We start from the raw sequence: 13,608 nt of genomic DNA, 5'->3' as shown, positions 1-13,608 counted from the left end.
GAGTAAACACGCTCTAGTCCAGAACCGGCCCTGGAACCAGTTTGGCGGAAAAGGGGCAAAGGTGAGGCATCAGTTCCACATTTTTTAGATATAAAAGCACCGAGTCGGCAAGAAAAGGCATTTGATACAAAAGCAAGAGTTGATAAGCACAAGGCGCAGTGACGCAGGGAGACCGGGCCTGCTCTTAAAAACTGTGAAATGCAATCATGTTTAATTGATATCTGATCGTATGCTTGAATAAAGGAAGCGAAACCACTTGATCTTTTTCTAAAACAGTCCGTTTATTAAATGCTTTCAAGAGATTTGGTCCACTTATGATATCATGAACTTCCAACCAGGGAGGAGAACAGGGAAAACAAAGTTGAGTAAAAGATAACACATAAAAACAAAATGAAAAAATACAGTACAAAAAGAGGCCTTTGTTTTTTCCACTTCTAACAACCCTGGTGTCTTCATCAGAGCTGCTGAACACAAGTCAAATAACCAATATATCCTAACTGATTGAAAACTGACAAATTAAGATTTTTTTTGTGGCTGTGACGTGTGCGTTGGGAATCAAACGACAACATGTGGGAAGGGTGTGTGTGTGTGAATAATCGCTGGTGATCATCAGTCCATAACAACTCTTAAACTCGAATGGCTATTAGCTATTTTTGGTCTGTAAGGTAGGCTGAGAACGTAGTTAGGGTTTAATATAGAGTAGGAAGTAAAATGCCTTGTAATTATAACTACTCAAAAGCGTTTCCAGCGTCTGATTTCCCAGGAAACACAGTTTAGTACTTTAGAAATTCAAGATTAATTCGTTAAAAATAAAGATTTAACTTGACAATTAACCGTAGCCTGTCGTTTGATAACACCTGTAAATAAAACAGCTTACATTATCACGTGGGATTTATGGATCAGAGAGCTTCCTCCCCTCCAGTTTGTGTCAGTTTCACCCATTTTCATGCAGCAAAGGATTCACTGTAATTTGTTTTCCTGTGCAAATCATCAGTGTCTTTCTCCAAGAGGACCCCCGCTCAAATGCTCAGCTTTTTATTTTCACAAGCAAACAATCACACGGCTAAATCCAAATAGGAAAAATAAATTCCAACTTTTTGGTTGTTTCACCATCGTTTTCAGATAGTTGCTGCTCTTTTGAATATCCTGAAACAACAATGATTGACGGGTAAAGAGCATTTGAGTGTGTGGCACTTCTTTAACACACCTTGCGATCTCTTCCACAGCCACAGAAAAAAACCCATCTCCATTATCTCTTATCTAAATGACCTTATAAGGGCCTCTAAGTATTATAATAGGTATCAGGTATTATATTCTGTATATAGTAAGCAGGATTATACAATAGGGGGTATGTATTATCTTATATATCGAATAAGGCGCTATATGGGAGTATATATAGGCTACTATGTATGCTTTTTGTTTTTCCGTATCTGTCTTTGCCGGGTGAATTTTAAACAAGAACGCACAGCACGGGCAGTGAGCGAGAAACAGGTTATTTATATTCTGTAAACCTCCTTTTTTTTCATCTCTGGCCAGCGCCCAAATAATCTTAAGGCTTACAAACAAAGCTCAGACAACATTGATATATATTGTGTGAAATGTCCTCTACTTACCCCTGCAGGACTTTAAAAAGAGCCTCACATTTAAGTTTCCTGCTCACTGCCTCCCTGCGCATACATATTCACTGTTAATTATTATATTCATACATGGATACATATATAAAGAGAGTTATACATTGCAATTAACATACATATATCAATAGCATATATAGAGAAGAAATAGAAATAGCAATCATTATCGTCATCATATTCATCATAATACTAGGAGTAGTAATACGATCCCTCCAAGAAGCTAATACCAGGGGCTGTTCCAGAGCAGGGCTCCTTAGCAACTATTTAACTGCAGGAAAACTGACGTCCGATCCGACGTTTTAGGGAGCAAAAAGTATGATTTTGGGCATTAAGTCAGCTGTTAAGAGTGGGATAATGAAGACACTGCAGATTTTGATGTGGCACGATTTCTCTATTTATCCAGAGAATGAAATATAACAAAAAAAACGTACGCTAATCTTCTCTTCTTTATACTTTATTTGACATTTTCCTCCAATTCTAAATCATTTTCGAGTTCAAAACAACTTCAGTAAGTCGGGAATTGAAGCCATTTGTTGATTTAGCAACATTTTGATGACTTTTTTTAAGTATAAAGTGGAGATTCTCTTATGTTAAACCTACACTTTGCAGAACGAGAACCCATTGTGTGCGTCCAGTTTAGCTGCTTAAAACGTAAACAAATAAAACAAACTTCTTTTGGATTAAATATTAAACTCAATCTCTGCTTCAAGCCCCTCTACACAAACTCTGTCTGGAACAACCCGCACAGAAGGAAACAAATGACTAAAATAAAGAGAATTATAACAAATAAAAGTCACTATAGTCGTCTAGTTCAGCGTTACATGTCATATAGCAATACCTCAATAACAGGAAGTTCTTCTATGTAATCAATACAGGTTATATATTTATTAAGCTTAACCGCTAAGTTATCAATTATTATTAGTAGTATAGCATTACATATGTATAATATGTGTGTATCTGAATATAGATCCATCATGGCAACCGATATCCTGCCTCTCTGTCTGTGTGTGTGTGTGTGTGTGTGTGTGTGTGTGTGTGTGTGTGTTTATAGGCACATTGTATGATGAGAATGATTTCCCATGAATAGAAGGTTAATATATAGCTATCAGGAACATAAAAGACATATGAGGAACACGGGGTTTCCTTCTGAAGGCTTGCAGGGGCATGATATATGTTTTTCGGTAAAGTGATGACCCCAATTTAACGGAGGAAAGAAGAGACCCCTTAACTAAATTACCCTTAATATTCTCTCAATTAACCATCGAAAATATAGATTCTTAATATTCCTGCCACTCATCTTCTCTCAGCTATTTAAATGATATTCCTTCCCTTATTCAACTACTACGAACGGGTCTTTCCTCACAACTTTATCCGTCTTTACGGCTGTTTTTCCACTATTATTCAGGCATCACTATCCCTCAACGGGCATCTGCGGTGTGCTTTACAATAGGGTAAAATTCCACACATTCACCTCCCCTGCTTAAGTGTGTTTTATTACCTACGTACCTATCAGGAGGCCGTCTTGTATCTATATAGGGGCATGTTTTTGGGGCGCATATACTTGCATACATTCCACGACCACAGCAATGTTATCCGCGACTAATTTCCCTAGTTTTTGAAAGGCCCGTGCAGGCGTTACATTCATTGCTTTCTACCAATATGGCAGACAATATAACAAGGAAGTACAACTCCCATTGGAGGAAAATCTCGGTTACGTTGACCCCTGTTGTGATGCTCCCGTTAAGAAAGGAAAACAGGGTTTGGGTTGTGTCCACCGAGAACCTCTTTTCAAACGTCTTCATTCTTCTTCAGCGTTATGGGCTTGGCTATTTTTGGCACTGCAAAGTTTCGATTTCAACGTTAAGCGCTTTACTTGTGTCTTAAAATTATCACCAAGCTACATTTAAGAGCTGCGACCAGCGCGGCCACCCAATAGTCGCTTCAGTGCTGCGAGGATTTATTGAGAGAGAACAAGAAAAGCGGTGCCTGGTGGACACACACACATCCCAAAGAGCGCTGCGGATCATTTCTTTTTAGTCAGTTGTCTGTGGCGTTTCTGCGGTATAATCTGCTGAAGGGGAACCTAAAGGATGCTGTGTGAAGCTGCAGCATGATATTAAAACACAACGCTGAAGCCAAAGCTCTCTCTGTGTGTGAAGCGGTGCCTGTGATTGGTGTGAAAGTGTTTGTGTGTGTATGTGTGTGTGTGTGTGTGTGTGTGTTGTTGGGGATGGGGTCAACCATTTTGTGGTGTGTCCATCTGCTCTCTCACTCGATGTTAGAGGAGGTCTGCAGAAACACTCAGAGGTCATCTCCGTCTGACAGCCGCCGGCCGCCCTGAAACAAAACACACATCCCATAACGATAATGCTAACGGAGCAAGTAGAGACACAGTCAATACATTTTTACAATCCTACGCATTACAATACAAAATCCTTTATTACCACCTCTCTGAGACCAGGATTAAAAGCGCTCTTAATTCATTTTAAAAAATGAACTTTTTGATTGATTTGAGTTTTTTTATTTGAAATAATTCTGAATCTGTGTTCAAAAGATGCCATATACACAAAGCTTGTTACATGCAACGCTTGTATGAAGCTTTGAATGTCTGTCATCATATGTTATGACAACACCAGAGAAAAGAAAAACTCAAAAGCAAAACTTGATTTCAAACGTAACGATAAATTGGATTTCATTTGTTCGTCTTTTTTTATTGAATCAACTTTCAAGTGAATGCCTTCCCTTAGGGTGCAAAAAGCAGGAGAGCAAGTCGTTTATTGACTACAGTGAAAACACATTTTTTTAAAGGATAAATACCAACAAGTACGGATTGAGGCAGAATATCTTGTGAAATTAAAACATTTTGGAAATTACAAAAAAAAGAAATGTTGACCTCTGGGCTTTTTTTACCGCTGGAGTCTAATTCACTTTATGGTATAATACCTATAATGGAGTGAAGCCTCATGAGTATGTGCAGCTCTGCAGAAATACCAGCTTTAAACTGAATAAATACGCATGCAAAAGCTTGATTAACAGCTTTGAACGAGCAGGTACTGCCATAACATTCATTATATATATATCCCATCACCAGGTTTTTCTCACCAATCAGTGGAGAAGTGCCACAATCACTTGACACTCAAAGCCCTGGAAGAAGGGACAGCAGGTGAAAGCACGATAATGTTAGAGTGACTCACCATGCTCTCTGTGTAGTCCGCTGTTATGGTGACCTGCTTGTCCTCTGGGGACGGCGTCACCGTGGAGATGTCGCTGCGCCGGCTCTGGTTGGTTAGCTGCAGCCACATTTCGTACATCTGTTGCATGTCTCTCACTGTGGAGGGGGAGAAAGAACGAGAGGATGACCCTCAGTGATGTCACGCAGAACAACAATCAGTGTGCAGTAAGCAATCAATGACTGTGGTGGGATCAAAAGTTAACATGATTAAATCTATATCTCAACTCGTATATAATTAAAGCTCTAAATGATTCTGGATGGTTCCTGATGCTTACAGCTGTTGTTCTTCATGTACGTCCACACGTCCCTCTCCTCCAGACTGTGGGCGAACGAACAGTTCCCGATGTAGTGGCACTTCTTCTGCTTCATCACATGCACACACATCTGCACGAGGCAAAGACAGAGGGTTAATGAGGCCATCAGTAGTGCAACAGAGGTTTTGGATTGGATTTAATTGGCCTGATGCTGGAAGCTAGTGTTGGTGAACAGTAAGAGCTGTACACATTATATTGAGGATTTAAAACACATTTTCTACGACTGGAATACAGTCATGGTTATGTAGATGTTTAATTACTGTGTTCTAGGACATGGGTGACGTGAAGACACGCTGGCGGCTCAATGATAAACAACACCTGGCCCCCAGGGGGAAGGCAGTACTGAGTGTGAGAAGGCTGGAGTGGCAGAGATGATAAAAAAAGTGACTCACGTCGTATTGCTGAGGATAGGTGCGGGAGAAAGGCAGCGGCCGAACAACGACCCACTTCTTCTTCTCGAAGGATTTCACCAGCAGGACCCGACGCTCCTTGGTCCAGCTGAGGAGACGGGAGAGCCAGCGTTAATAAAAATAAAATAAAGGGAGCAATCATAAGAGGGGAACTCCTCCTCACCTGTGCCGGGCTTTGGCGGTGCAGTATTTGAGGTTCTTGTCGGGCTCGTTGACCTGTCCCTCCCTCCAGCACTGACCACACACAAACTTCATTTTCAGGTTGAAGGGGCGCCCTCTCCCCCCTCCTGCTCCTAACCCTCCCACACCCAACCCCCCCACAGGACCCACACCCCCCCCTCCCATACCATCCCCTCCACTTCCCATTCCCCCCATTCCTCCTGCAGGCATGCTGCTGCTGCTCAGATGGGGGATGTGGATGGGCTGAAACACAGGGGGGGGAAAATGAGTGTTGATAAAACAAACAGAGGCTTGAAAACACATCTCGATCTTTCTCAAAGAGTTCTTTCAAAGTTGGAGTATCGCGACAACAACAGGAGGAACTGCCACACGACATTTGTGAGACAGAATTAGATATCCAACTGTCTCCGTCCCGTCTCACCTTCTGCTGCTGCTTCTGTGCGTTCTGCTCCAGCCTCTGCCAGTGTCTCTTGGACTCCTGCACCATCTCTTCATGTGTGATACCTGAAGCAAAACATACCAGAAAGCAGTTCTGTGAAAAACACTTTCCTTTTTCAACTCGATTCTGAGCTCAAAATCAAACACAGCACGACATGAGTATAGAGTCCCAATATGGCTGACTCTTTTAAATCACCTTCAACTACTGGACTATAAGTTCAACGCATCATGTGTCATGTTCTGTCTCGATGTTTCTATTAAAGACGGTGCAGAATTATCCGCAGAAGTCTCCCCCCTCTCAAAAACAAAAAGACAAAGCCAATAAACGGTTGTGTGTTCCACCCACCGGTGTCCTGCTGCAGGACCCAGCATTTGAGCTCTATGACGGAGTGAGCGAAGGAGCAGCTGTCCTCGCGCTGGCAGCCGTATCGGACCTCGTGGCGACACACGTCGAACTGACAGAGGGGGTGCAGCGGACGCACCTTACTGTAGCGCACGTTGGCCGACCTCACCACGTGCACCAGGCACCTGCAGTGGGTAAAGAAATGCAATTATAGAAATTATACAAGCCAAGGGACCAAATGGAACTTGTACACACTTTTATACATTTAATAAGAGCTAAATGAAGAGATTTTGCACTTACTTGTTGTCGTCGAACGGGTGTCGAGCTGTGAGGTTCGAGCAGACTGCTAAGTTTTCTTTGCTGCGCTTACTGATGATGCGAGGCTTACTGTCAAAACATTCCTGTGGGAAGAAGTAAAAGACGCTCAGATAAGGTTACGTTTGTTAAAATGCTAGATCACAAAAGTCTAGATCAAAATCTTAATTATTTATAATCCCAACAACCTTTATAAGGAGAAGAGAAACACAGACAGCCTCACCTCACAGAGGAACATGAACATGCCCATGTGCAGCTGCAGCAGTCTGGTGACGCTGAGTGCCCGTCGCTCCGTGCTGCCCAGAGGATCGAACAGCAGCTCTCGGCTCAGCGCTCCCTTCCTCTCCTGCGTCCAAACGTCAATCTCCTCCTGGCAGTAAGCAAACGTGCAGTTCTCCCCGTACTGGCACTCCTGACGCTCCTGCACCTCTGTGGTAGAGGACAACACGCATTATTTGCCATTATTTAAACTCCATTTAGCTCTTAGCGCCATTTCCCAAAGGTGTTCCCAACTTAATCAAGTACTGAACTAATAATAGAAACACAGGACGTACCTTTACAGAGTACGAATGCCCCCAGGAAGTTGTTCCGTGCAGGCCGCGGCCGGATCCTCTTCCAGGTGGGGTCGTCTGTGTTTTTGAGGCGGCACAGCAGCACGTCCCTCTTGCAGCGATGTGCAGCCTCCGGCTGGTATTTGTAGTCCATAACTCGTGGACCTGCGAGCAACAGGCGGGAGGAATATGTAACTATAACCTGTAAAACTATTTTATATGAAGGCTAAATAAAATAAAAAAGAGGCTGATAAAAAGCCATAATGATGATGACATCCCTACAAGTGCTTGATACTACACATTTACTGTGATCATCAATTATTCTGCCAATTATTTCAACTAACCCAAAGTGAATCTGTTTAAAATAATAGAAAAGCAGAGAAGCAAGACACTTCCATATTCTGGACTGGATTTTCTTTTTATATCAACAATGAATAAATTACCAAAATCATCTGATTAGTTTTCTGTCAACTTACAAATGGTTGCTGCTCTATTTCCCATATAATAAACAAAGTAGGGGTGCTTACGGAGAGGGCCATGCTGCGACATCTCGTTGTGAGTATTTGTGAAAAGGTAGGTAAAGGAGCCGCTGGTTAAAGGCTCGTAACAGAAACTTATACCAACCTATTCTGCTGTAACAGGCGTGACAGGCCTGCCGAAAGTCATGTGTGGCTGCCAGAGGATTCCTGGAGAGCAGAGACAGGTTTGTTCCTGCTGGACCGTTCTGCAGAAGAAGAGGGGGAGGACATTAAGCACAAGGGCCACTGAGCATCATAGTCAGAAATAATTATGCTAATTCATAAAAAGCAACATCATTAACAGTTCCACTTTAAAGCTGTGTGTGTGTTACTCACTGCATGTGCAGCGCTGTGGTTGCGCATCCCAGGGATGAAGCTGTGACACACCCGTCCCCCTGTAGACCAAACACACACACACACACACTGATGTCAGACTGCATTCTGTAAGGATGCTGACTCACACTGCCGAGTCACATCTCAGGTTAGAGCTAACTCGATACTGTTCCCTGGTATTTAAAAAAGAGCAAGCTGACATATTGAAACTGGGAATAAATATATGTACGTTAAAAAAAGTAGATTTTTATTTTTACGTTTTGACATGCTTGTCTTTCCTCAACACATTTTTTTATCAACAGTATTGTGTGCATAGTAAACATCCATGTACATTTCAGAGGTACATTTGAGTAAAGGTGCAAGATATTATATAGTTTGATCTTCAATATAATGTTAGCCTTCCTTACAATGTTTATTTCTTGTGATAAAAGTGAAATCAAATATATCTCAGTCAACCTGTTCATCCCACATGCCAAGACAACTCATGCAGCTCCTTAAATAGGGTACACACACATGTAGATTTACACTCACCAGGGAGAGTGTACTCAGACAACGAGTCCAGCCCGCCAGCGGAGACTCCTGCGTTCCCGTCTGCGTCCGTGGCCCCCGTGGGGAAGCTCCCAAGAGCGTCCTGCGCCTGGGTGGAGCCCTGGTCTCGCTGTGCTAGCTGCGTGAAGGGCTCCAGCGAGGGCATCTCACTGACGGAGGAGCTGAAGAAGTCTGAAGGGAGCTGGGAGGACGGGGCCGGGAGGCTCGGGGAGTACGGAGGCCGGAGACCCGTCGCCGTGTTGGGGAGGTTTGTGGGGATAGCACCCTGGACCGGACTCTGGAGTAGGAGACAGAGACAGGCAGGCTTTACTTCAGGTAGAAAACTGTCATTTGAAGTTCCGCTATAAAAAAGGAAATATACCGGTACCATCCTGTCCGAAAATATCAAAACTTCAAGCAAAAAAAGCAGCTGAAAAACTTTCTGTGGAGTGAGAAGTACTTCTTTGATACTTTTGAGTTCGTTTGATATATTAACCATCAAATATGTTCTAAATTTGCAACAGGTTACCTCTTAACCCGAGTAAAGCCTGCACTTATTATTCTGACCGCTAGATGGCGATCTCACACTTAAACAGCAGTTAGAAATAAGGCACAAAAATAACACCTCCCCAAACACATATGTGTATCTGTTGATTGAGACATGCAAGAGGAACACATGCATGATACGTCTGTGAGGTGAAAAGCATGCTTAAGCACTTAGACCAATTTATGCACTAACATGTGAAAATAAAAATACTTCTGTCTCCTCTGCGGTTAATGATAGATTTCGCTCATCGCTCCTTCACTCACCTCACTCACTTTCTTTGGGCTGCAATCCAGCAGACTGTTGAGCTCGTCCTTCATGACGCTGCACTCCTCCATGTGCTCCGACACGGGGACGGAGTACGGCATGGGGGGCAGGCCCTGGCTGCTGGGGCTCTCTGACATGTCGGAGCAGGGCGTCCCCTCGGGGCTCGCCGGGTCATCGCTGACCGGGATGGGAGTGGCCAGAGGAGCGGGGATGCACTGTGCGTTAGACATGTCTCCTGAGAAGGAAGAAGAGATGAGGAAATGAATATGGGAAATATATGGGGGACTGGGTGTGTTCAACAGTAAAAAGAAAGTGTTTAAATGTTTCGTTGAATTAATGCAAACACATGCAATAAAGTATTACAAATATGTTTAGGATGAGCTAGTTTGTCATACCTGATTCCATGTCACCCAGAGATTCCAGCCCATTGGAGGACATCTGAAGAAAGCAATAACCAACCGGATTAGCCTCTACACCAGTCACCATATTCAGAGTATGTACCTTCACAACAGCACCCACCTCTCCTGTGGTTGGGTTAGACTCCCCGTGATTCTCCCCATCTGTGGCCGTGGACTCCGTCTGTTGGCTGACGTAAGCCTTACGACCCTTCAGGCCCAGCTTCGTGGCCAGATCCTGAGCCAGGTCACTCACCTGTCTGTCCTGGAGGAGGATTCACAAAAAGGTGCCACTTAGCAAGAAGAATTGAGGGTGATCTTTCTCAGTGTGTTAATATTTAGCGGAAGCTTCAATGTTCAACCTTTAAATATCATCACAATGCTGTAGAAAATGCCAATTTCAACAGCAGTGTCAACGAGATAAAAGACGTTTCAAATATTATATATTATATAATATATTTTCAGTGCCGACATACGTGCGGTGCTGTGAGGAGACATTTGGTTCCGCACTCGTAGGCCTCTCGGATTCTACCCAATTCCCTCAGACAGATCGCCTTGCGGTACAAAGCCCTCCGACTGCCTTCTGACACACACAGTGCACTGTCACAGTCCTGGACCCCGCGCTCATACTCCCTCTGAGACAGAGAATAAAAGGAGAATATCAAAATGTATATTTTTCCAATGAGCATCTGCAGGTAACACATCCCGTCTTTACACTCACCGTCTGGTAGCAGGCAGCAGCCCTGTTGACGTACAGGCTCTCCAGCAGCTCATGGGGGATGACGAGGGCCTCAGCCTGAGCATAGCGGGCAACACTGATCCCCTCCCCATACTGCTGGGCCGCCTGACGACTGTCCCCATCTCGAAAGCAACAATTGCCCTCGTCCAGCAAGTTACACACCAACTGGGCGACAAATGCCTGAAAGGAACATGTCAGGTGAAGAAACAAGAAAAGCGAAAGGGAAAACAGAGTTTAGTTTAAAGTTAGCCATGCTGAGACCTGGGAATAAGTACTATAGGAGCACTGCAAATGTGTTGAAAAGGTTCTATGCATACTTCATAACTCTCTGGCTCTGGGAAAGGCAATGATGACCTGTGGACAGAAACATACAGTGATGTCAATGCTATACATACCCAAACTGTATCATACTCCTAATAGGTTGTAAAGGAGGCATTAAGGGTCAACACTACACTTACTGGATAAAGCTCATGGCTTTCTGAATTTCCTCTCTTCGTTTTTGTCGATCAGGATCCATGGCCTGAGGGTAAAAACAAGGTTAACTTGCAACAGTTTAAAACTACACCTCTTCCAACACATTATCCAAATACCATTAGATCAGTGGTGTAAAGTGACTAAATACATTTACTCAAGTACTGTACTTAAGTAAGGTTAAACTCTCTCAAAATTGTACAACTTGAGTATTTAAATGCTAGGCTACTTTGTACTTCTACTCCACTACAATTCAGGGGTAAATGATGTACTTTTATTGAATGCCTTCAGTTACTTTACAGATTTGGATGAATGATGGTAAATATAATCTCCCTTAAATCAGACTTTAGTTCACCTGCAGTAAATCCAGCAGCTACCCTGCAGTATACAAAGCCATTAAAACTAGCTGCAGCTTTACCAGCTCTGAGAACACTTTAATGATCAATCATTATAAAACATATCAGAGATATTATTCTGAAATGGACCAATCAGACAATGACTACTTTTACTGTCGCTACTTTAAGTACATTTAGATTCTAATAATGTTGTACTTTTACTGGAGGAACATGTTGATTGCAGGACGTTTACTGTCAGAGTATTCCTACCCTCTGGTACTTCTACTCAAGTACAAGATCTGAGTACTTGTCTACCCCTGACTGCTGCTAGAATACTATGTATGGATAGACTGAATCTGAGATAAAAATCACATACATTTGGTTTGAAAGGTTAATTCAGTGTAGACAAGTCTGATCACAATACTAAACCAAGATGCACTGTTTTTGATTTTAAAAAACATCTAATGATTTATTTTATCCACAAAATAGTTTTTTTTTTAAAACTTGATATGTGAAGGACAGTCATGACATGTTAAATCTGGTGCAAAAAGTTGCTGTACTCTTTACTCCACTTCTACTTTTTACGATATCTGAGTACTTCCACCACCTCTGCAGTACATTATGTTCTGCAATAATTAAAAACCTTTTCAAAAACTGCTATCCAATTAAAGTTGTCCTACATAATCAATCCCAGGCCTGTTACAAAGCAAGCTATGCAATCACCGGACTTGCATAAACAATCAGCCGAAATTGCTAACGGTTAAGCGGACCACTAACGGTTAGTTATCGTTAGCATTAATAAGTGACAGAAAGAAGTATTTCACGCATACATTATGGAGATTTGTTGTGGGATGGCATTAGCTTCATAGTTTAGCCATTAGCAGAACAATGTCGGGAAAAAATAATAATAACGTTAGCTGCTATTTCACCGTTAGATTATGATGTAAAAAAACTTGCTAGCATTGTGATAGATGCTTATTCTTTTAGAAACATTAACATACACTTTGCAAAGTGTGTTTGTGTATTTTGTAAAGCGCTATATACATTAAATGCATATTTACTATTATTATTATTACTATTATTATTATTGACGCTATCTGGGTTAGCTACGCGGCAGTTGGGATTAGCTGGCTAACGCTACTTACTCAGACTAAATGCTTATCACTGTAGTTTAGCTAACATTCAATAATTGAAGAGCGCTACATTATGTTAGCCTGTTACAAGTGTTGATTGTGTTGCAGGTTGTGTATTGTTATTATTTATATCATATATTGTTGAGCTGATATATATGGCTACATTGCTTATAAACCAAGTGCTAACTAGCTAGCATTTAGCTAGTTAAGTACATGGTGATTGGCTAGAATCTATTAAATGCTAATCACTGTATCTTAAATGCTGATATATTTAAAATGTACGATTATGTTCCAAGTCATGACTTTTTTTATTAGTTGTGGTTTTTGTTGAGTTGACACATAAGGCTACACTGCTTACAAACCAAAGGCAAACTACCTAGCTATGTAGTAACTTGTACCAGTGCAGCCCAAGCTAACAGCTAAAGCCCTCAGTTAGCATATCAACTCACCGATAGTTTCCTCACAGCGGGATTCAGGTCAGAGATGGCTTCACACAGTGTTGGCGATACAGACAGGAGAAACTAGCATTCAATTTCCAGGCGCATTTCTTTATGTTTAGTGTCCCTGTCATTAGTCTGTGGACGAAGCTAGAGTTTCTCTGGGCTGCAGCTACTGCTGCAGGGTACTGACAGGCTAATGGTAGCTAACTGCTAGCTGTTTCTGTGAGTGCACAGGATCGCAACAAGTTTCAAAGAGAAGGGTGACCGTTAGAGGGCAGCAACACCTGGTTCAATGTTCACTGAGGTGAGAGAAGGTGGGAGAAGACTCAGATCTTGTACTTGAGGAAAAGTAGAAGTACCAGAGTATAGGAATACTCTGTTACCATTAAACGTCCTTGCATTCAAAAATGTTCCTCAGGTAAAACCACCAACTGGGAAAAACATTTCCAGTTTGGGATGGATAAAGTATTTCTTATTCTGATTCTGAAAAG

The 13,608-nt window shown here is 42.3% G+C and overlaps 1 protein-coding gene across 2 annotated transcripts; it reads right to left on the bottom strand.

Annotated features, from left to right (window-relative positions):
- Positions 1 to 260: 260 nt before the first annotated feature.
- On the bottom strand, positions 261 to 13,383 carry zc3h7bb (zinc finger CCCH-type containing 7Bb). Of its 2 annotated transcripts, none has more exons than XM_063893201.1 (21): positions 13,127 to 13,383; positions 11,197 to 11,258; positions 11,056 to 11,092; positions 10,721 to 10,918; positions 10,476 to 10,634; positions 10,124 to 10,264; positions 10,000 to 10,042; positions 9,604 to 9,839; positions 8,797 to 9,091; positions 8,269 to 8,327; positions 8,039 to 8,138; positions 7,418 to 7,579; positions 7,087 to 7,292; positions 6,849 to 6,949; positions 6,552 to 6,733; positions 6,189 to 6,271; positions 5,751 to 6,010; positions 5,570 to 5,675; positions 5,139 to 5,247; positions 4,826 to 4,959; positions 261 to 3,968 (listed from the first exon to the last, which is right to left on the bottom strand). In XM_063893201.1, exons 2-21 carry the CDS (start codon positions 11,253 to 11,255, stop codon positions 3,933 to 3,935), a joined length of 2,706 nt encoding a protein of 901 aa, XP_063749271.1. In that variant the 5' UTR covers positions 11,256 to 11,258; positions 13,127 to 13,383; the 3' UTR covers positions 261 to 3,932. The 2 variants fall into 2 exon arrangements, with proteins under 2 accessions (XP_063749271.1, XP_063749272.1); XM_063893202.1 differs by having other exon boundaries at positions 9,613 to 9,839.
- Between the last annotated feature and the right edge of the window lie 225 nt (positions 13,384 to 13,608).

The sequence above is a fragment of the Eleginops maclovinus genome, chromosome 10 (assembly GCF_036324505.1).
Source record: "Eleginops maclovinus isolate JMC-PN-2008 ecotype Puerto Natales chromosome 10, JC_Emac_rtc_rv5, whole genome shotgun sequence".
In the NCBI taxonomy this organism is placed as follows: domain Eukaryota; kingdom Metazoa; phylum Chordata; class Actinopteri; order Perciformes; family Eleginopidae; genus Eleginops; species Eleginops maclovinus.
This window is presented reverse-complemented; position numbering and strand designations above follow the sequence as displayed.

Bases quoted from the DNA above. Each gene is read 5' to 3' on its own strand.
- zc3h7bb (XM_063893201.1), bottom strand. From the start codon at position 11,255: ATGGATCCTGATCGACAAAAACGAAGAGAGGAAATTCAGAAAGCCATG. The intron at 10,043-10,123 runs GTGGGTGCTGTT...TGCTTTCTTCAG, and splicing joins CTAACCCAACCACAGGAGAG to ATGTCCTCCAATGGGCTGGA. The intron at 6,950-7,086 runs GTGAGGCTGTCT...TTCTTCCCACAG, and splicing joins TGTTCATGTTCCTCTGTGAG to GAATGTTTTGACAGTAAGCC.